Genomic DNA, 23,728 nt, shown 5'->3' with positions numbered 1-23,728 from the left:
AATCTTCACTCCAAGTATATCTACAAGAGGAGGTGTCTTAAGATAGCAGCCTCATCCTCAAAGACCCCACCACCCAGGCCATGCCCTCTTCACTCTGCTACTATTGGGAAAAAGGTACAGGAGCTTGAAGATGAGCACTCACTGGCACAAGGACAGCTTCTTCCCCGCTGCCATCAGATTCCTGTATGATCAATGACTTTTTGTGAACTATTTACATTATTTTTGTAAAATAGTTTATATAAATGTTTGTACTGGTGCAAAACAACGAAATTTGTGATTTGTTCATGACAACAAATTCTGATTCTGATGAGTTGTACGTAATATATTTAATATTCAGTAATACAGCTGTGCACCATTTAACCTCCGATCAGGCAATGTCTGACTGCATATACGTCCGTGGTCCAATAGGGTTATAATGGAGTTCAGTCAGAAATCCCAAATGGAGAATGGGACTGAAGATGAGGCAAGGGAAAATGAAACTGCAGAAGGAGGAGAAGAACAGGTGCAGAAGAGGTTCACTGTTAAGGGGTTAGCCAAATTCTTTGCAGACCTTAACAGCTTACTGAAGAGTGCTGAGAGATGGACCGAAACACTGAACGTTTTTCACTGACAGAGAGGAATGCTCATTCAGTGTTTGGTGCATATAAAGAAATTTACGAAGAAAAGAAAAAGCAAACTAGGCAAACAACACTGGTCATATTCCTGAAGAAGCCAACACCTCCCCAAGAAGAGCCTCAGCCAGGTCCTTCAGGCATTACATGATGACATAATCAATGGAGATTATTAGTCTTGAAATTCTTCCAGTGGAGCACAATGAGGAAGTTGAGAACAGTGATGTGGATTATCCTGATCCTCTTTGTTGGATTGTGTAATAAAGTGTTTATATAGAAGTTTAAAAAGTGAAAAAAAATTGTTTAATTTATCATAAGTTCAGTATACCATATTGTTTTGCTAAGTATATACAGGAATATGGAGTTTGCACAACATCCACATCTCATAACATCCAGTTTCACAGAACCAATCGTGGTCGTTAAGCGGCACATACCTGTATTCCACTATTAATATTCTGGAAGATAACCATGAACCAAATATTCATCTGGATTTGCCACATAACTAGTTATGGGAGCAATTTAAAGTGAAGACTCTCAAGAGGGACAAAACAATCTGCCTTTCACCACCATGGGACATTAGTTACAGTGGGTATTATTTATAAAAGCTCTGCAATTACTTAACTTGGCTACTCTAGCTGTACCTCTGAGATCTGTGCCTTCTCGCATCAAAAAGGATAAGGGCCTCAGAGACATGGAAATACCTGCATCTGCATGTTCCCCTCCAACTTCCACACCATTCCAGTTTGCAATTATCATTGCTTCATCATTGCTGGATCTAAATCATGGAATGACTATGATTGGAGGAGTGCATTCACCAGAAGGACGTTAAAGGTACAAAAAGAAGCTCACCATAGAGATTAGGAATGGACAATAAATATTTTCTCTGTCAGCAAGGTCCAAATCCTGAAAAACAAGAATGAATAATTACAAGTGTGAATAATTGTAACAAAGGCAATACTTTCTGTTACATAAAGAGCTTCATCAAGTATTCTTTAGAGATATGGATTTGCAGTGCTGACTGCCTAAATGTAAAACTAGAGAATGGGCATATATTTTGTGGGTTTATTGTTGAGGCAGCTATCGTTTCATGATAGCAGTGAAATACCAGCACAGGTTATTGATTTTTGAAGCACATAAGGCTGATTATACAGAGCAGAGCAATAAGTTGGTTTAGGAGGTAGGCCACAGTGAAGCAGTCCAGTAGAACAGAGATTTTTAGAGGTAAAGTAGAATAGATCCATATAGGTATCCCCAGTGGAAGACATAATTTCAGAAGAATACCATATATTTAGTAGCAAAAATGTCCACTTGGATTGCTTCTTAAAGACTTTTCCTTCTTATTGCCTGTCTTACATCTTTACTGATCACAAACCTCAAAAGCAAGCAGATAAAAACATTAGAAAAGCTGAGTTTTTACTTAAAAATAAAGATAGGATAGAAGAAACATTCATTGTCTGTAATAAGCTACAAAGATACAAGGCAATGTAAAAGCAGTGACAGCGAGATGCAAGAATCTTAAAAAGCAATCAAAGTGGGCAATAATTGCAACTGAGTACATGGAATCCTGTAATATAATGTGACAGATTATGTTGTGTTTGTAGTGTACATAGATATATTTTTGGGAGATAAATTGGGGAAGGTTTTTTAGTTTAGGTCACATACAAACACTTTAAATCAGATCTTATTTAAAATACTGGAGCTCTGCTCATGCAAGACATGTCGGCCCCAGAGCCTTTGCAAAAGCTTTGGAGAGTGCCCAAGAGACCTCACTAATGGATTGCTGCTTACAAAAATGCAACAGATGAAAAACTTGTCAGAGCTGCAGACATTCTGGAGTGGAACTTGCTGGTCTAGGAGGGTCATGTGGTTTTGCAAGCAGAGAAAGTAAAACAGGTTTTCTCTCAGAGAGAGAGAGAGAGAGACAAAGATCAGTTCTGCAGTTATACAGTCAGCAGCAGCAGCTGGGACTGGAACAGGACAAGCTGGCAAACTTATGGAAAACTCCATTTGGAAGATGGGTTGTGAGTGCTTTGTTCCACCTGGCCAAAGCCCTTGTGGTTCATGCAAGAGGAGAGGACTGGCTGTCTAATGTTTCACTTGAAATAAAAGAAACTGAAAGGAACACTGTGGTGACCTGAAAGAAAGAGATTATCATCTGGAGAACCCTGAGGGGGGCAAGTGTCTTTGTCAAGACACTGAAGTGGCTGATTAAAAAGGAATCAGTTGTGGGTGTCCAGCGAACAACAAATATCTCTCTGAAAACCGACAAGAACCTTCCTGAGTGGTAACCATTTACCTTTCAAGCACCAAAGCCTTGTGAACTTTATAAATGTTAAATTCTGTATAAGAATTGCCTGCAACCAGTGAACTTGGAGGAATGAGAAGTGAGATTGGACTGTGAACCAAAGAACCTTTTTGAACTTCTACACACATTACATACATGTGCGCTTAGAATTAGAAGGGGGTTAAGTTAGTTGAGTCAATAGTGATTAAGTTTAAACGTGAAAACAGCATCACACTTTAAAAGCAACCTTTGTTTAAGTAACCATTTGTCTTGGTGAATATCTATTGCTGCTGGGTCTTGGGGTCGTCTGGGCTTGTAACAATAGTAAATACTATAGTAAATGAGCCTCTGCACCTCTGTCTGTAACTGGATCAGAAACAATGTCACTTGCTCATTGACAATCAACATAGGCGCATCTCAAAGATGCCTGCTCAGTCCATTGCTCTACTTGCTCTTTACCCATGATTGTGTGATTAGGCAGAATTCAAATGCTGACTACAGATTTTCCAATGACACCATAGTTGTTGGCAGAATCACAGATAGAATGAGGAAGCGTACAGGAGTGAAATAGATCATCTGGTTAAGTGGTGTCACATCAACAACCTTGCACTTAATATTAGCAAAACTAAGGAACTGATTGTGGATTTCAGGAGGGAAAAATTGTCTGTCAGGTTGGAGGCCGGTGACCAGTGGTGTGCCTCAGGGATCTGTATTGGGCCCATTGTTGTTCGTTATATACATTAATGATCTAGATGATGGGGTGGTGAATTGGATTGTAAATATGCAGACGATACTAAGATAGGTGGAATAGTGAATAATGAAGAAGGTTTTCAAGGATTGCAGAGGGATTTGGGCTGCTTAGAAAAGTGGGCTGAAAAATGGCAGATGGAATTTAATGCTGATAAGTGTGAGGTGCTTCATTTTGGTAAGAAGAATCAGAACAGGACATACGTAGTAAATGGGAGAGCAGAATGATTTAGGAGTAACGGTACATTGTTCCCTGAAGGTAGAAACTCATGTGAATAGGGTGGTGAAGAAGGCTTTTAGTATGCTGGCCTTTATCAATCATTGCATGGAATATAGGAGTTGGGAAGTGATGTTGAGATTGTATAAGGTGTTGGTGTGGCCTAATTTAGAGTTCTGTGTGTAGTTCTGGTCACCTAATTATAGGAAGGATATAAACAGAGTGGAGAGAGTGCAGAGAAGATTTATCAGAATGTTACCTGGGTTTAAGCATCTAGAGTACAGGGAGAGATTGGGCAGGTTAGGTCTTTATTCTTTGGAGCGTAGAAGGTTGAGAGGGGATTTGATAGAGGTATTTAAGATTATGAAAGGGATAGACAGAGTGGATGTGGATAGACTATTTCCGTTAAGAGTAGGAGAGATTGAAACAAGAGGACATAAGTTAAGAGTTAAGGGGCAGAGGTTTAGAGGTAACATGAGGGGGAACTTCTTTACTCAGAGACTGGTAGCGGTGTGGAACGAGCTTCCGGGAGAAATAGTGGTGGCAGAATCAATTTTATTATTTAAGGAAAAGCTGGACAGGTATATGGATGAGAAGAAGGTGGAGGATTATGGTCATTGTGCAGGTAGGTGAGACTAGAGAGGAGTGTTTGGTTTGGTGCGGACTAGAAGGGCCTAATTGCCTGTTTCCGTGCTGTAATTGTTATGTTATGTTATGTTATGAAAATCAGGAGAACACAAACCAGTCCTCATTGAGGGGTCAGCAGTGGAAAGGATTAAGAACTTCAAATTCCTGGGTGTCAACATCTCTGAAGATCTGTTCTGGGGCCTCCATATTAATGCAATTATGAAGAAGGCTCACCAGCAGCCATACTTCATGAGGAGTTTGAGGAGATTTGGTATGTCACCAAAGACTCTTGCAAATTTCTACAGGTGTACTGTGAAGAACATTCTGACTTGTTGCATCACCTTCTGGTATGGATGTGCCAGTACACAGGACAGGAAAAGTGAGTTGTGAACTCAGCCAGTGCCATCATGGGCACTCCATGGGCAGTCTTTACTCATTAAGGACATCTACAAGAGGTAGTGTCTCAAAAAAGCAGCCTCAATCCTCAAGGGCCCTCGCCACAGAGGTCATGCCCTTTTCACACTGCTACCATCAGGAAGGAGGTACAGGAGCCTGAAGATGAACACCCAACGTTACGAAAATATCTTCTTCCCCTCTCTCATCAGATTTCTGAATGGACAATGAACCACAGACACTACCTCACTTTCACTTCTTTTGCACTAATTTATTTTCAAATGTAATTTATAGCAATATTTGCACTTATAATCCTGCTGCAAAAAAAAACAAATTTTGTGGCATGTTCATGACAAATTCTGATTCTGAAATATCATGTAAATTGTAACTACCGTAGTTTTAAGAGTTTTTACCCTCTATGCTAAGTGTAAATAGATAACACCAAGAAGATTGTGGTCCAGAATAAATGAAACAGTTACAAAGACAATTATGTTGAAGCAACAGAGAAACACAAATACTACTAATGCTGAAATCATGAGCAAATAATGAGGTGTTGGAGGAACTCAGTGGTTCAGTTAGCATCCTTGGGTAGAAATGGTCAGTCAATGTTTCAGGTCAGGATCTTTTATCAAGGCCATTTCTGAAACATTAATTAACCATTTTTACCCTTGGAAACTGTCTGGCTTGCTGAGTTCCTCCAGCAGCTCATTGCATGCTATGATGCAACAGTTAAAAATCAAGATATAAGATCTGATATGAGGCCTATCAGGGGAAGTACTCCACTGAACTTACTGGTGCATGAAGCAGACTCTTCAGAATTATCAAATGCAGTTTACACTGAACAAACAGGCCAAGATTCATTGTTGACTGATTTTAAAACTGTATATTGATAATAATAGTTTGCAGAATATCTAATTTGAGCTCCGCCTGCTAATGGTGCGACTACAGAGGCAAATTCATGGACACTCAGAGTCTCTGAAGGGACTTTCATTTGCTTCTGTTTCTCTGATTGTTCATGTCGCCGGACAATGCTCATGGCAACTACTTGGTTGCATTATGACATACAAAAGTTGAAGTATATCATGTATATTACATTTTTATGTATTGTTGTGTGACACTAAAAGGAAACTTGAGTTTCAGATTTAAATGGTTGATGTTTTTCAGAGTTTTAAAATTTATTTTCAGTGGAAGCAGTGGGGTGTTTATATGAAGAAACCCTCTTATTTTCTACTTTTAAAGTTCAAAAGATTTTGGATGGTTTCTGCTTATTGGCGGGTGGCTTATATGACTACTGTTCAAGGAAAAAGGAAGAGAGGAAGATCCTCTGATCTGTAACCTTATTATCAGTATTTGGGAACTCCATACTCCATAACAAAAATTATGACACATAGAAGACAATAATATGCCTGAGTAAAGTGAAGATTTATGAAAGGGAAATCATGTTTGACTAATCTATTGGATTTCCAGATGCATCTAATAGAGTAGATGAGAGGAACCAGTGGATGTCATGTATTTGGATTTTTGAAAGCATTTCCATAAGAACCTACACAGGTTGATGAACAAGATTAGTGAATATGAAATTAGTAATAATTTACTAGCACAATTTGTTAATTAATTTAAGGTAGAAAGTTAATTTTGGGTATTGTGTCCAGTGCATTGCCATGGAGATAGCGATTAGGCCCCAACTCTTCACAAACCATATTGGCAATTTGGTTGAGCGAACAAATGTAAAATTGGTCAGTTTATTATTTCAGATGATGTGAAACTAAGTGGAATGTGAATAGTGATGAGGATGCAAAGAGGCTTCAGGGTAATAAAGGATTTGAATATAAAAATAAAGATGTCTTACTACAATTATATTCAGGCCTTGGTGAGACCACACCTGCAATATTGTGTGCAATTTTGGTCTTCTTACCTAAAAAACAGATGCACTTGCTCAAGATGGAGAGCAGCAAAGACTTTTGTTCCTTGGATGGCAGTCTGCTGTATGAGAGGAGGTTGAATAGGCTTAGGCTCTATTGTTTAGAGTTCAGGGTAATGAGAGATGACTACAATGTAATATACAAAATTCTTAGGGGGATCCTTACGGGTGTGATGAGGAGGTTATTTTAACTCAATGAGGAGTCTCAAAAGAAGAGGTAAACTGTTTAGAACTATAAATGAGAGAAATTTCTTGATCCAGAGGCTGGTGAATAGTGGAATTCTTTACTCTAGAAGCATGTGGAGGTTTAGTCATTACTTTGTGTCTGCCTGTCCCGCATCGGACTTGTCAGCCACAAACGAGCCTGCAGCTGACGTGGACATTACCCCTCCATAAATCTTCGTCCGCGAAGCCAAGCCAAGAAGATGCAGAAATCAAATTGTATATCTGTTTGAATGCAATTAAGGAATATGGAGGTAGGGCAGCAAAATGTTGTTGAATGAGATATCAGCTATGATCTTGTTGAAGAAGACTGAAAAATAGGACGATCTACTCCTGCTCCTATTTCTAATGTTCTTATGTTAAAATTCAAGTTTATTATCATCTGACTGTACATATACAACCAGAAAACACACACACACAAAACATGTAATCACATATGTACATAAAATATAATATAGAATTAAATATATATTAATACGTTAAGCAACGACTGTCACATGATATGCCTTTGATGTTCTGTTGTACCTGACACTTCCGTTTAATTAAAAGGCACAATTTTCAGGAAATCTGCATTTTTCTTTCAGTTAACCAGTAACACGGGAAACCCATGGATATCACACTGAGCAGTTTCAAAACAGAAAAATCTATAACAAACATATGCAAACAGCACAGCATTTTGTGGACTGATAAAAGCTTGTATATTTATGACAATAACAGATCGTAGCTCCAAAGATCTTGCTTGATATGCCCAGTATTGAAAACATTTCCTGTTTTTATATTCATAATTTTTTTAAGTTTCCTACCTATATAAGAGTTTATATTTAGATAGCACCTTTAGAGTGGAAAAAGAATCTGGTGACCCTTCACAAGTGTATCACTAGACAGAAAAAACGTATTGGTGCAATTTGCAACAGACTTGGTCAAAGAACTTGGGTTCATTAGGATATGAGTAGCAACCTGGAGCGAATGAGGAAGGGAATTCTTAAATTTGACATCTTTTGAGCTAAAGCCTGAGCTGTTAATTATGCAGTGAAGGAGGGGGACAAAGGTGATGGTGTTGTCGGATGTCTATCTACTCTTTATCTTCTACTGCTTCAGCAATCTTACGTCCAGTATTTTGCCTTCAATTCTATGAATTTTAATTCATGTTAAATATTATCCAATTATTTTTTGAGTATGAACATTATCATTATCTTAAAATGCTTATTAAGAAAAATTTTCATTATACATATGGACAAGAATTTAAGTTGGAAACATTTATAGAAGTTCACTTAAATGTACGATTTATATGCTTTTTAGCTAGATAGAGAACATAAATGATCTTTCTCCAGTGTGTCATTTTAAAAATAATTAAAATACTCATTTGACAATTCTACCACCAATCATTTATTCCCATAACTTTCATGGAGAAATTTATTTCTGTCATTTAACATTTATATATATGCAAAGAACAGAAACGGAGTGGCCCCTTGAGTCATTCAATAAAATGACAACAGATCATGGCTTGTTTTGCAGATCAAATTTCTTTATCATTATGAAATCCATTTGTCCCAGTCTTGAAAATACTGACAATAAGGCATCCATTTCGCTCTGACCGAACCCATCCATACTGACCAAACTGTCTACCTGACCTAGTCCTATTTGCCTGCATTTGGCCCATATTCCTATCCTTGTACCTGTCTAAATTATTTTTAAACATCATAATTGCATTGCTTCCTCTGACAGCTCATTCCATGTACCTATCACCCTCTGTGAAAAGTTGCTCCTCAGGTCCCTTTTAAACCTCTCCTCTCAACTAAATCCTTGCCCTCGAGTTTTATTCTCTTTTGACATGTGAAAAAAGATTGTCATCATTCACCTGTCCATTCACCTTTTCATCAGTCTTTGTTGCTTTGCAGGATGTTTATAATCTTCTCTTAACAACCTTAAAATCTAGTTTTGTAATATCAGCAAATTTGAACTTGTTGCACCAGCCTTTTTATTCAAAGATATTAATATAAATTATGAATAACTGAGAGCTCTATATTGATCCCTGTGCCACTCTCCAAGTCTTCCAAATTAAAAATGAATTTAAAATGTGCTTGCCTTCTATACACAAACCTTATCTGTGATTTTTCTTCTGCTTGTTTATCAACATTAAGCACTGAAGCCACTTAAACATCTAACACATGATCAGAATTTCAAATTTCTATTGTCCAAATACCGTTGAAGAACCTACTATTGTTGTGTAAATGAAAAATATCAGGAATTTGTAATGTTCATAATGTGGCCCCTTATAACATATGTATTCACAAAATTAAATTAATTGACTGAAAATCAGTTTTCTATTTTAAGAGTGGGTCCTTTAAGTTTTTACTTCAAGATTTCAGTCTATATAAAAAGCCTGGGAGTGAAAGAAAATTTTATGAAAAGGATATGTTACCCAGAGCTTTTGTCTCCATGTGTGTGTGCTGAACACAAGAAATGCATTTACGCAGTGTCAATACATTAACTAATGGGTATGGGCTTAAACTACGAAACTAATTCAGCACTAATTGGCATCCTCACTCAGAATGGTTGCAGGTTAGTATGCAGGAGAAGTGGAACTGAAACTGGACAGAAGTGGATGACTTTTTTTGCTGGTTGTTTTAAAATTTTCCTGTCCTATGAATGAAAAATCAATATTGTGATAAATAGAATAAAAAATGATTATAAACATCAGATCTATGATATTGCATTAAGTATCAGAAGCTTCTTTAATTACAATATGATTTTTACAAAATGTGTGTGGTTAATAAATGTTTATTTGAATTTATAAATTCTTACATTTTCATTTATAATGGAAGTAAAGGGAACTGGATTTATTTTGATAGGATATAAGAAGTGATAAACATTTCATACCTAACCGTAACCCTACTGCTCAGAGTGCAATAGGTAATTATGAACCTAATCCCCAGAAGTAAGCCCCTCATTTTATTATTTGTGACTCAAATTTTTGTCTGCTTTTCCAGGCCTTGTGAATCCTGATGGCCAAAGGAAGGCAAGGACAGCAGAATGGGTCAGCTAATTGCTTTTCCAGCAATGCTTGTAAACAGAAAATAGTAGGATTTCTCCTTAGGCAAATAAACAAGTATTAACTTTTCCACTCATTGGTCCACCTTTCCTCATCAAATCTGGTGTTCCATGGAAGGTAGTATCCTCCATTACTTTCTTCTGATTGCCTCATCCTCCACAGATTATTTGTCTCTTTGATATTTGAACTTAGCTCCATGATCTCTCCAAAATTTTTAACTGATTGTCTTTTGACCTCTCTCCCCAATAGGCTCACCCATTACAGCTGAATCGAGAGGCCAGTTCACTTGACAGGCAGTTAACGTCTCAATTTTGTTGTGTATAACTGGGAAACAGAATTAATAAACAAATTAAGTTTGATGATATCACTGAAAAAGCTGCTCTTTTAAGTTTCCCAGCTCAAAAATATTGGAGCCTGCAGCTCTGCATAAATGTGTCACATTTTAACTCTCAATTCTTTGTACATATGTGACCTATCGTGGATATACATCTCCTCACTTATCAGGATGCCACTACAGTGACTCACTTCCTGAGAAGACTGAAGCGGGCAAGGCAACTAGTCACCATTATGTCAGCCTTTTACAGGAGATCTATTGAGAGTATCCTGGCTGGCTGCATCACAGCGTGATATAGTTGCTGCAGAGAAATAGATCAGAGGTTAATCCACAGGACCACAAGTGTGGCAGAGAGGATCACTGGAGTCTTACTGCCCCATCAATGTGATCTATGGGGATTGTTGTGTGAAGATAGAGTGCAAAATCAGTGAGGACCTCTTCCATTGCACACATTGCACTCTTTTAGTTGCTCCTGTCAGGAAAGAGATACAGGAGAATGCTGAACATCCAAAGGAACTGATCACACTCCGAGAGGCTGAGATTCACAAAAAACAATATTTATTTATTTAATTGTACTGCATATATATTGTTTGTCTGTATGTGTGTTGCGTTTGGTTGTGTGACTGCATGTTTGGCATTGAGGAAAGAACAACACTGTTTCATCGGGTTGTACTTGTGCAATCAGTTAACAGTAAACTTGACATAATTAAAAATTTTGAGCATGTTCTGTCATGTTTCTCCTCTTCTAGTGAAGTTCTATGTGCTGAGCAGTTGGATCAAGCACTTGCTATCATGTTTAAATTTAATTTTTAAAAAGATTTAGACTAACAGCACGGTAACAGACCATTTTGGTGCATGAGCCGTGCCACCTAATTACAGCCAATTAACCTACACCCCCGGAATGCTTTGAATGGTGGGTAGAAACTGGAGCCCATGGGGAAAACTCACTCAGACACTGGGAGAACATACAAATTCTTTACCCCAGTCCCGATCACTGGCGCTGTAAAGTATTTCACTAACCGTTATGCCAAATGTGCTGCCCTGCATCAACAAAAACTATTACTAGAAACTGTTTCTAATAGAAATGCAATTCACCAAAGAGTACATCACTCTGAAAGTGTGTGCTTCTGCCTAAGAAAACGCTCCGTAAATGGTTATATGGTTATACTTGACAAAAAAGCAGACCAACATTTTTTTGATGCATTGCCATTTGTCTTGTGGCTGATTTGCTTGGGTTGATTAATTCTTCATTTACAGCCTGTCACTACAGATTTCTTTACTTCTGAAACCATTTTCCTATTTACTACATAATATCCTTTAATTATTTTATAGTCTTTTGTTTTATAACTTCAATTTATGCCACTTACCAAATCTTTTGTTTTTCTTTACACCAAAGTTTTGGGCCTGAGCCCTTATATCTTGAAGAAGAGCTCAGGCCCAAAATGTTGGTTCTATATTTTTACCTCTTATGGATGCTGTGTGCCCTGCTGTGTTTGTCCAGCATTTTTGTGTTTTTACTACCAACACAGCATCTGCAGACTTAATGTTCTACTCCAATCTGATACATATGTTGTTCCCTCTCTCTTCAATACTTTTTATAGTGTTTGCCCCAAACTTGTCAAATTATTAGAATTATTTCATGTTTTTCTCACTTAGTTATATTCTACTCATGAAATAAAACCTGAAATTTCATTAATTTAGTGTCATAAAAATTCAGTTGCATGGGTTGAGCTTGCAGCAAAGATCTATTTGGTATTCCATTTCCAATTGGACTTCAGATGCAGAGCCCAGTAATTTTCCATATTGCTAGTTTGATATAAGCATACATTTCTATCCTACTGCCTTTAATATCCTTTGAATTTGGTTACTTTGAATTTTCACAACACTTAAGCCCGATTCCATTCACAATATAACTTGCTGTATACTCATCCTGAAATCCAGCCAACTCTTTCAACCATCTGCTCTATTTTAAGTTTGCAATCTTTTCTTCAAAAGAATGAAAGAAGGAGGAACTTAACAGATGCAGCAATGGTGAAATGATTTCAAAGAATAGGACTGAAAATGAAGTAAAATGATTTAAGGTTTATATATTCATGCAAGTGAAGTCTGTTCAACCTATGTACAGTATAGTATTTTTGTCCTTTAAACTGTTTATTCTTTTTTAATTTTTATTTTTATTTTTCACACTATGAACCATATTGACCAAAATACACATAAACATTTCCCTCTTGAATATACAGTGTCATTTTCTCCCCTTTCCCCCCACCCCACTTCCCTCCCTCCTTCCCACCCTCCTCACCCACTAAACGTTCAACATATACGATACATTAAACCCATTAAACAATGTCATCACACAATGAAAATAAACAAGAAAATTGTGTCATCTACTTTAACACACTTGGTCAGTTCATTTCGTCTTCTTCTCATTCTGTCATTTTAGGTCTTAATGCAGGTGTATTAGTTAGGCATTGTATGAGTAAATCACAAACAAATGGAAAATATACTTATCCAGCATCTATCAGTCTCCATAGATGCCGGATTTTACTGTATATCTCATCTTTCGGTTTCATCTTGTGTAGAACATATATTTATCATTGTTATGTATCGATTTTAGAGATGGGCCCTGGATTGAATCCTATCTGTGTAATCATTTTGAAATACACCTGTAGCTACCATAGATTGACATCTTTTTTCATGCACAGTTCTGAAATTTGCCATGATCAGGCTATGAAAGTTTTTCTTTAAAAAATTTTCTTTCCTTTTTAAACTTGCCCATTTCAATAATTGTTTAGTAAGCACGCTAATAAAGTTATTTGTGGTATAATTTTCACAAAGGATTATTTATTATGTATGCAATAAAACAATCTGCTGGAGGAACTCAGTGGGTCAGACATTTTCTGTGGGGGAAAAGGAATTGTCAACATTTTTGAATGATACCAGCCTCAGGTCTAAGACTTTTTTTCTTTTCTTTTTTCTTTGGCTTGGCTTCGCGGACGAAGATTTATGGAGGGGGTAAAAGTCCACGTCAGCTGCAGGCTCGTTTGTGGCTGACAAGTCCAATGCGGGACAGGCAGACACGGTTGCAGCGGCTGCAGGGGAAAATTGGTTTGTTGGGGTTAGGTGTTGGGTTTTTCCTCCTTTGCCTTTTGTCAGTGAGGTGGGCTCTGCGGTCTTCTTCAAAGGAGGTTGCTTCCCGCCAAACTGTGAGGCGCCAAGATGCACGGTTTGAGGCGATATCAGCCCACTGGCAGTGGTCAATGTGGCAGGCACCAAGAGATTTCTTTAGGCAGTCCTTGTACCTTTTCTTTGGTGCACCTCTGCCAGTGGAGAGCTCGCCATATAACACGGTCTTGGGAAGGCGATGGTCCTCCATTCTGGAGACGTGACCCACCCAGCGCAGCTGGATCTTCAGCAGCGTGGACTCGATGCTGTCGACCTCTGCCATCTCGAGTACTTCGACGTTAGGGATGAAAGCGCTCCAATGGATGTTGAGGATGGAGCGGAGACAACGCTGGTGGAAGCGTTCTAGGAGCCGTAGGTGATGCCGGTAGAGGACCCATGATTCGGAGCCGAACAGGAGTGTGGGTATGACAACGGCTCTGTATACGCTTATCTTTGTGAGGTTTTTCAGTTGGTTGTTTTTCCAGACTCTTTTGTGTAGTCTTCCAAAGGCGCTATTTGCCTTGGCGAGTCTGTTGTCTATTTCATTGTCATTCCTTGCATCTGATGAAATGGTGCAGCCGAGATAGGTAAACTGGTTGACCGTTTTGAGTTTTGTGTGCCCGATGGAGATGTGGGGGGGCTGGTAGTCATGGTGGGGAGCTGGCTGATGGAGGTCTGACTAGAGAGCAAAGATAGCTCATAGAAAGATGAGAGGGGGGAGGGTTGAGACAGTGGCTAATAGGTGGACCAAGAATGGGTGAGGGATAATTAACATATGGAGCAAAGTGGAGAGAGGGGAGGATGAAGCTGGAGACAGCTTCTGGAAGGTGATGTGGGGTCACAAAGGCTTCAAGAGCTCAAATCTAATAAGCAAGGAAGGTGATATTCAGACCATCATGGGAGAGATGAAGAGCAGAAGGAACCATTTTGTGGGGGGGGGGGGGTGTTGGGAAGGGGAATCTAGTAGCTGAACTATGCAGATGGAAGAGGGATGAAAATGGTTAATGAGGGTGCTGGAGGTGGATATAGGAATGGGCACACAAATGGGAGGACCAGAATGAAAAAGAAAGAGTAGGTGATCTGAAAATGGAAAATTCTTTGTTCATATCTTGAGCTGCAGGCCATGCAGACAGAATATGAGCTGGTTTCTTCTTGTATTAAGCCTCATCTTGGCAGTGGAGAAGGCTGAGGACAGATAGGCCAGCTTAGGAATGGAAAAGGAGGTTGAAATTGCATACCACTGAGTTTGGGATAGCCATTACAGACAGGGTGCAGGTGCTCTGCAAAATGGTTGGCAAGTCTACCCTTGGCTTCATCGATGTAGAAGAGGCCATATTGGGACCATCAATAGATGAGATTGGAGGAGGTGCTTCACTGACATGTTATCTAAGCCCCTGGATAGTGGTGAGGAGGTGTAAGCACAAGTGTTGTAACTCCTGCAATTGCAGAGGAAATTACCACGTGTCTGGGAAAGGTTGGTGGTGAGAAATGAGCAGACTTGGAAACCATGAAGAGAGTGGTTCCTGTGCAAGAGGTAGCTCACTGCCTAATTCACTATATACCAATAATTGTGAAGCTAGGCAAAATTCCAATGCTATCTACAAATTTGCCAATTACACTACAGTTGTCGGCAGAATCATAAATGGCAATGAGGAAGCATACAGGAGGGAAATGGATCAGTTAGTTGAGTGGAATCAGACCAACAACCTTGCATTCAACACTAACAAAACCAAGAAGGCGATTGCGGACTTTAGGAGGAAATTAGGAGAACACGAAGCAGTCCTCATTGAGGGATTAGCAGTGGAGAGGGTCAAGAACTTCAAATGCCTGTGTGTCAACATCTCCGAGGATCTGTTCTCGTCCTTTCATAATGATGAAATCATGACGAAGGCTCGCCAGTGGCTCTACTTTCTGAGGAGTTTGAGGAGATTCAGTATGCCATCGAAGACTCTCAAAAACTTCTATAGGTGTACCATGGAGAGCATTTGGCTGGATACATCATTGTCTGGAGTGGAGGCGCCAACACTAAGGATAGGAAAAACTCCAGAGGTTTGTTAACTTGGCCTGCGCCATCACGGGCAGCAGTCTTCACTCTATTGAGGACATCTACAGGAGATGATGTCTTAAGAAAGCAGCTTCTATCCTCAAGGATCCCCACCACCCAGGCTATGCGCTCTTAACTCTACTTCCATCAGGAAAAATGTACAGGAGCCTGAATATGAGCACTTAGCGGCACAAGGACAGCTTTTTTTCCTCTGCCATCCAGGGCTGGTGAACTAGGCAGCCACCTAGAGTGCAGACCTCGGTGGGGGGGGAGGGGGGAGGAGGGAGGCACAGTCAGGGTGGGCAGACATCCAGTTTTAGGCCAGGCAGTCCAGCTTTTAACTTTGAGGTGTCCCAGTGTCCGTTTGTTTCCACAATGGACACAAGTGTAGCAGTTGAATGTTGTTAGAGCTAGGCGATTCCCTCCCTCTCCATGCTCTAGTTTATATGGTTTTAATGTCAATGCAGTTTCACTGCTGGAGACCAACTCTGGTTTGAAATTACCTCTCAGACTGGGGCACGTGCGTGCTCCTCTCCTCGGCCCAAGCAGCAGTGAGTGAGGGCCTCGGGGAGGGCAACAGTATAGCGGCACCCTGATGGAGATAATCAAAGGTTGGTGTGTTACTTATTCTTGCAATTTAAAATAAATTCAGCAGTTTCAAGTTTTGTGTTTTTCATTTTTTTTCTACAAAACATCTGTTTTTGAAAATTGAAGTTGGCAATTTATTTTGGGTGCAAGTAGTTGGCCTTGCCTAGGGTGCAAAGTAGTCTGGCACTGGCCCTGCTGCCATCAGATTCCTCAGTGCCTTATTTTGACTTTTTCTTGCACTTTTTCAAATTTATTTTGTAAGGTGGTGTATATAAATGTTTGCACTGTGATGCTGCCTCAAAACAATGAATTTTGTGACATGTTTATGACAATAAATTCTGATTCTGAGATAAAAAGCCATTGGGAGGGGAATTTGTGGCTAGGGTTTGGATCACATTGAAGTTTGTGGAAATGACATCGGATGATGTGCTGGATGCAGAGAATAGTAGAGTGGAAGGTGGTACTGGGGATGTCTGTTTGGTTTGGAAGTGACGAATGAGAGCAGAAGTCTGGGAAATGGAGCAAATGTGAAAGAGAGCACCATTGACCACAGTGGAAGGGAAACCATGTTTTCTGAGAAAGGAGAACATTTTGGATGATCTGGAATGGAAGGCCTTATCTTGAGGCCAGATGATTTGGATACAGAATACTTTGAGAAGAGGAAGGCATCCTTTTAAGAGACTGCAATTGGACGAGGTGTTGTTAAGGTAGCATTGGGAGTTAGTGAGTTTATCATAAATGCCAGTGGATAATTTGCTAAGATGGAAATAATTTTTTTGTAACTGAGATTGCACTGTTTTCTTCAGGTGAAACAGAAACAATAATTGTGGCCATGGAATCAACTTTCTTTACATTACATCTCTGCACTTATGTCATTTGAAACCCTTTTGAAATTCCACCTCTAATCAAGCTTTGAAATGCTCATCTAAATCCTCTAGTTCAGCACCAAATTTTGTCCAACTTGCTTGCTGCTATGGGTTTAATTATTGCTGTAGAATCCCACCATAAAACCCAAGTGACGATTTTTAAAATTTCTGTATCCATAATTTAATATACTGGCTCATGTTTTGAAATTAAAAGTTAGTGTGCATTATAAAATTCCATTTTGCACATCAGTGAAATTATCTTTCCAGTATGCCATATTGCACAGACTATAGCCACTCTCAGAAACCTGCCCTTTCCCTCAACTTATTGACTGCAACAAAATACATATTGAAAGTCACATGAAATTTAGTCATCTGTTGTAACCTGGCAGAATTGGTTGCCTATCATTGTATAACTAGTCTGATATTAATTCCACTGAAATTACAGGTAGCCATTCAGGTGATGAAATTTGAATATGTTTAGCATGTAAAATTATTCCTCTTATCATCATGTATTTTAGGTCATATATTTTTTGGTAAAATGAATACTATGTTATAGAGCTAGTGGAGTTCTATTTATTAAAATTCATCACTTAAAATGGCAAACTAAATGGTCAGAGATCATTTCATTGAACACAAATATCTTGTCTAAAATTTCTTATTATCCTCAATGTGTATGAAAAGCATTAACTTTTTCCACATATTTATCTGCCAATAATAATTTTTAACACATTTCTTAATGGATTAAAACACAAAACAAACAAAAATGCATTGCCAACATCATTCAGGAAATATATTAATGTGCCCTTTAACATTTGTGAATTTGGCTACCAATGCTCCTCTGTTCATTAAAGAGTTAACAACATTATAATTGAGAAGCTGCTTTCTTTTCTCTTTGTTGTCCAGCCAATGTCTTCTAGCCAATTATAGGGAATACTTGTTCTTTTTTTTGCATGAAACACTGTTCGTTGTCTTTCCCACTGCCCCCTTCTAAATCCCATGTAAATGTTGGGTCTAGAATATGGAAGTTTGACAGGTTGTAATAAACTGTTTCTTTTTCAGGTATCCTGTGTTTTTTTGGCTTTTATGTGTGAATAGTAATGGCTGAAGGCACCTGTATTGATTGCAGGTCCCATAGGCAGCTGCTCAACTAATGAATGGCTGATTATGTGCTAACATGCTTTGTCAGATATTGGCAGAGTCCATTCTGTTCTCTTTTTTGCCTTTTCAGTAAGGGGTGCCATTGACAGACGGGGTTACCATTTATAAAAATGTTGTCCATCAAGCTGAGGAAAGACAATGCTGTTTTCTGTGGCCAGTGACTGTGGGAAACTTTCTTTTGGCTATTCAAGCAATTTTAGTTGCTTACATTGGTTAAAGCTGAACGGTGAGTACAATTAAAAAAAACTACCATTAGCAAAGACGTGTACTGATAATTATAATCAAGCCAGCATGCTGGTCTAATTTAACACAATTGCATAAGACCTGTTTTATAAAGCTGCAATAGAATTTGACAGGATAGTTAAAGCAATAGAAGTGATTTTTTTTGTACCCAATATTGCAACGTGCACATTTTAAAAATTCAATTTGTTAAACAGTGCTGGGGAAGAAATTGAACATAAACTGCTCAATGTGCACCTGAAAAATGGCAAGACAATAGTGGAAAATAGAGATACTCCACTATTGTCCAAATATCACCTGATCTCATATTCAAGAGAGTATATTAATGAATGAACAGTTGTCCTGCCAAATCCAATTCAGGATCTTGCAATAATTTTAGGACTATCAATGCAATATCCTGGTAAAAGTGGTTGCCAATTCATTGGTGCAGTAAACAAAAGTGCTGGAGAATCACAGCAAGTCATGCAGCTTCCATAAAAGTTTAATGTTTCAGGCTTGAGCCCTTCTTCAGAAATTAAAAAAAAAATCATGCATATGTCCAAATAAAAAGATGTGGATGGAGGGGAAGGGGAGGAGTGCAAGCTAAAAGAGATGATAGATGGATGCAGGTGGAAGGGGAGAAAAGAAAGAAGCCGAGAAGTGATGAGAAGAGGGCTGAGTAAAATAGTTCTTAATAGGATCAGGAAGGAATGGTGTGGGGAGCTGGAGACAGAGGGATGAATGAAGGAGGAAGATCAGTGGAGGGGGTAGAGGGAAATTGGAGGTTGGTATCGATGCCATCTGGTTCGAAACTGCTGAGATGAAATACAAAGTGTGTTCCTCTAATGTGCAGATGGCCTTAACTTGGCAGTACATGAAGTCATGGACACACGTCATTGGCAATGGGGTGTGGAATGAAATGGTTGGCCATCATGAGGTTCTTGCAGTTGCTGCAGAGAGAGTGAATGTGCTCAATTAAGTGATCTCCCAGTCTGCATCCAGACTCCCTGATATAGAGGATGCATTGAGAGCACCAAATTCAGTAAATGACTCCAACAAATTCATAGATGAAGTGTTGTTTGTGGAGATAGACATTAAGGAACTGAAACCAAAGGGAACACTTTTCAATTAACAGAGGGGGAACAATTACAATGGTCCATAGTGATGACAAGTTAGCAAATTAGACAGTTAATGACACTGGGGTTGCAAAGGAATTTGCACAACTTTACTTTGTACATAGTTTTGTGGTGAAATACATTTATTTTTGGTTTCTGATTCTAGGCTACAGTTTGTTGGCATAGAATGGAAGAGGCTGATTCCCCTAGTATAGTGTGGTGGAATTGTAACACAATCAGGGTTCATTGGACTCCATATAGACTGAATCTAGTGTGTGCTTGCCTGCAGGTCTCTGAATACTCCTGATTCCCTTTGGGGACTCTGCCACAATCAGATTTCATCTTCATTAATCTGAGTACATACATGCTGTGAGGTTAATTTTACAGTATGATGTGCATGTAGGAAATATTTTATATTTTGTTTTGCATATATATAGGAAGATGTAGAAATCTATGGTATTTACCAGGATATTCACCCACTGCTATGCAATAATTGTCAATGTCTTTCAAGATTCGATTAAGATTCATTTTATTGTCATAGTAATAAGTGTCATATTTCTTAATATTTTTACACACAATTCCTAGTAGAGTAAAACACCAAGTATCCGAAATTCAAACAACCAACAGCCTCACGCAACCGGCAAAAAAAGTCAAGGAAAATAAATTTTAAAAATTAAATAAGAATAAAACAATTGGTAAAAATATGTGCATTTAAAATTGTAAAAGTAAATGCTCTCCTTAAGTAATACAATATAGTGGCCTGTCTCAGGGGCAATCAGGACGGCATTCTGGGCGGCAAGCACATCCAAAACCCAGCAGACCACGCCAGCATTGGCCCCAGCAAACAAACTGGCAGACAAACAGCTAGGGCAGCGTAAGGGCCAATGATCCCAAAATGGGGCTGGTCCCACTGCACAGCCAACACACTGGGACAGTGCACGGGGAAGAAGGGATTATTATGTAGAAATGTACCTATGCGTGGGAAACCTGCTTTTGTTATGTGGGGCATTGCATCAGTAAAGGGGGAAACGGCGCGGATGCGAACCATATAAAAGTTGGGATTGATCCCCCAATAAGACCCAACTGCACCCATGTTCATGACTTTCTTCGTGTGGTGCACAGATACAATTGGTGACCCCGATGGTTTAGACAGCATCTAGATCCAATGATGAGTGAGTAGGCAGCAGTCCACGCAGTTGCTACCGACCTTCTGGACGAATCAACCATGCATGTGGTTTGACCAGGCTGAAGCACAGTTTCAGATCACAGCAGAGTCCACTTGGTGCTACCACATGGTGAGCGCCCTTGATCAGGCCATGGCCAGCCGGGTGGGCAACTTCATCCAAGAGCCTCTGTCAGAAGGCGCCTACACCGCCTTCAAGGACTTAATAGTCGAGACCTTCGGCTCTCACAGCGCGAGAGAGGGGAATGTCTACTCCACTTGGACGGGCTGGGGACAGACCACCGTTGGCTCTGATGAATGAGATGCTGGCCCCCCATGGAAAGCATGAGGACTGCATCATATTTAAACAGGCATTCCTAGAGCAACTGCCTGAGGATGTCCAACTGCTCCTGGCAGACGCCGACTTCAACGAACCCTGGAAAGTCACAGCATGAGCAGAGATTCTGTGGAAATAGAAAAGGGAGTGTGCAGCATCCGTGGGGTTCTTTGCCAAACCCGGCAGTCAGACCCGCCCAGACCCGCGGGCTCCACACTGAGGGCTGTCCACAACAGCACGATCAGGACCTATGGGACACGCAAGGTCCAACTGCATTTGGGAGCCAGCCTCTTCTCATGGTTATTCACGTTGGCCGCAGTGGAACAGTCACTCCTCAAGGTAGACTTCCTATGTGCCCAGAGTCTGCTTGTTGACCTCAAGGGCCAGAGACTGGTCCACGTAAAGATATTCCAGACATTCCCCCTCAAGGATGCCAAGCTTCCAGCACCATACCTGGACCCTGTGCAGTGATTCACGGATGAGTACGCCAAGGTCCTGGGCGAGTTCCTGGCAGTGCTCACCCTTCCAATTCACCACAGTGATACCCCAGCATGGGGTACAACATCATATCCTTATCCAAGGCACAAGCAAGACGTCTTCCTCCAGAGAAGCTCCAGCTGGCAAAGGAGGATTCAAGAAACTGGAAGAGCTTGGAATAGTACAGCAGTCAGACAGCCCATGGGCCTCTCCCCTGCACATGGTGCCTAAAGCCACTGAGGGTTTGAGACCAGGCGGCGACTACCATCGTCTCAATGAGGCCACAATGTCAGATCGATACCTCATGCTGCACATCCAGGATGAGGCAAAAATTTTCTCCAAAGTGGACCTCGTGTGGGGATGTCATCAGATCCTGGTCCACCCAGATGATATCCCCAAGACCACCAGCATCACCCCATTTGGCTTGTTCGAATTCCTGTGCATGCCGATCGGGTTGAAGAACACTGCACAGACATTCCAGCAGCTAATGAACGCAGTGGGCCGAGACCTGGCTGGCACCTTCGTCTACTTGGACGACATTCTTGTGGCAAACAGGAGCTGACAAGGACACTTGGTGCACCTCCACAACCTCTACACCCGGCTAAGCAAATTCAGTCTGAGATCAATCCAGCCAAATGCCAGTTCAGGTTGGAGACTATTGACTTCTTGGGCCATGGGATAACCAAGGAAAGGACCACACCACTACCCCGCAAGGTGGAGGACATCTGGAAGTTTCCTAGGCCCAACAAGACTAGGGGACAACTGGAATTTGTGGGGACGATCAACTTCCACCACAGGTTCATTCCCTTGGCCGCCTGGATCATGCGGCCCTTGTTCATCCAGATGGTGGGCAAGGCAAAGGACATGTCATGGGATGAGGAGTCAGCAGAAGCCTTCATGAAGGCCAAGGAAGCCTTGACAGGCACTGGTCTTTTCGCACATCTCAGGGAACGGCCCTGACAGTCGACGCCTCAGGTATGGTGATCAGCGGAGTTCTGGAGCAGCAGATTGAAGGGAGTTGGCGACTGCTAGCTTTCTTCAGCAAACATCTGCGACCTCCAGAACTGAAGTACAGCATTTTTGACAGAGAGCTACTCGTTCTGTATTTGGCCATCCGCCACTTTCTTGGGGGCTGGACTTTTATGGCCTTCACAGACCACAAGTCCCTGGCCAAGATCTTGTACCCCTGGTCAGCCCACCAGCAGCGTCACCTGTCTTATATCTTGGAATACACCACAGATGTAAGACATGTCTCCGACAAGGACAACGTGGTGGCCGACGCACTGTCCAGACAGAGGATCCACGTGCTAATGAAGGGCGTGGATTTCATAGCACTGACAAAGGTGCAGTAAGATGATGTGGAGATGCCTCAGTGCAGGACAGCCATATTGGGACTGCAGCTCTAGGACATCCCAGTTGACACATGTAACACCACCCTACTGTGTGACGTGGCCACCGGCCAGGTCAGACCTATCATCCCGGCAGCTTGGAAGGTTTATGATTCCATCCAGGGGCTGACTCACCCATCCATTAGGACCAGGGTTCAACTGGTGGCCAGCAAATACGTGTGACATGGACTACGAAAACAGGTCAATGGACGGGCAAAGGTGTGCATGCAGTGCTAAACAGCCAAGGTGCAGTGGCATACCAAGAACCCACTGCAGCACTTCAAGCCTGCAGAGTGAAGGTTTGAAGAGTCCACGTGGACATAGTGGGACCCCTACCAGTATCTCAGGGTTTCCACTATCTGTCCATGATGGTCGACCAGTTCACCATTTGGCAGGATGCAGTCCCGCTGGCAGACACATCTACAACCTCGTGCGCCAGTGTCCTCATCTCCTCCTGGGTGGCATGGTTCGGGTTACTGTCCCACGTTAGACAGTATCACCCACAGTCAAATGGGCTAGTGGAGCGCTTCAAGGCTGCGCTCTTGTCCAGGCCTCGAGGACCTAACTGGGTAGACAACCTACCATACTGGGGATCTGCATGGCACCCGAGGAGGACCTCAACACCTCTTCAGTTGAACTCATCTACGGAGGGAATTCCCTTGGGGAATTCGTACTGTCTGTAGGCAAACAGCAGGACGACGCAGCAGCTCTCCTCCATAACCTACAGGAAAGAGTCAGAAACAACTCCACCTACCAGGCACAGACACATGAGAACCAACATACCCAAAGACCTGCAGGACAACG

The 23,728-nt window shown here is 40.8% G+C and overlaps 1 protein-coding gene and 1 long non-coding RNA gene across 6 annotated transcripts in view; one reads left to right on the top strand and one right to left on the bottom strand.

The window, feature by feature from the left end:
* Positions 1-5,848, bottom strand: part of mbip (MAP3K12 binding inhibitory protein 1) — a 33,502-nt gene extending 27,654 nt beyond the window's left edge. The window contains exons 1-2 of one of the 2 annotated variants that reach the window (XM_069916806.1): positions 5,672-5,848; positions 1,461-1,514 (exon numbers count right to left, since the gene is read on the bottom strand). In XM_069916806.1, coding sequence (XP_069772907.1) covers positions 1,461-1,514; positions 5,672-5,740 — 123 coding nt within the window. In that variant the 5' untranslated portion in view covers positions 5,741-5,848. The remainder of the gene's footprint in view (positions 1-1,460; positions 1,515-5,671) is intronic. The other variant, XM_069916803.1, reaches the window with a different exon arrangement.
* The window catches only part of LOC138753609 (uncharacterized), a 118,514-nt gene that overhangs the window by 9,337 nt on the left and 85,449 nt on the right, over positions 1-23,728 (top strand). For 3 of the 4 annotated variants that reach the window (XR_011351290.1, XR_011351293.1, XR_011351292.1), the window contains exon 3: positions 18,297-18,452. This is a non-coding gene — a long non-coding RNA (uncharacterized lncRNA). Of the gene's footprint in view, positions 1-10,012; positions 10,192-18,296; positions 18,453-23,728 lie in introns of all 4 variants that reach the window. The other variant, XR_011351291.1, reaches the window with a different exon arrangement.

Source organism: Narcine bancroftii, chromosome 2, assembly GCF_036971445.1.
Source record: "Narcine bancroftii isolate sNarBan1 chromosome 2, sNarBan1.hap1, whole genome shotgun sequence".
In the NCBI taxonomy this organism is placed as follows: domain Eukaryota; kingdom Metazoa; phylum Chordata; class Chondrichthyes; order Torpediniformes; family Narcinidae; genus Narcine; species Narcine bancroftii.
Note: the sequence above shows the minus strand (reverse complement) of the source record. Positions and strands in the feature narration are given on the sequence as shown.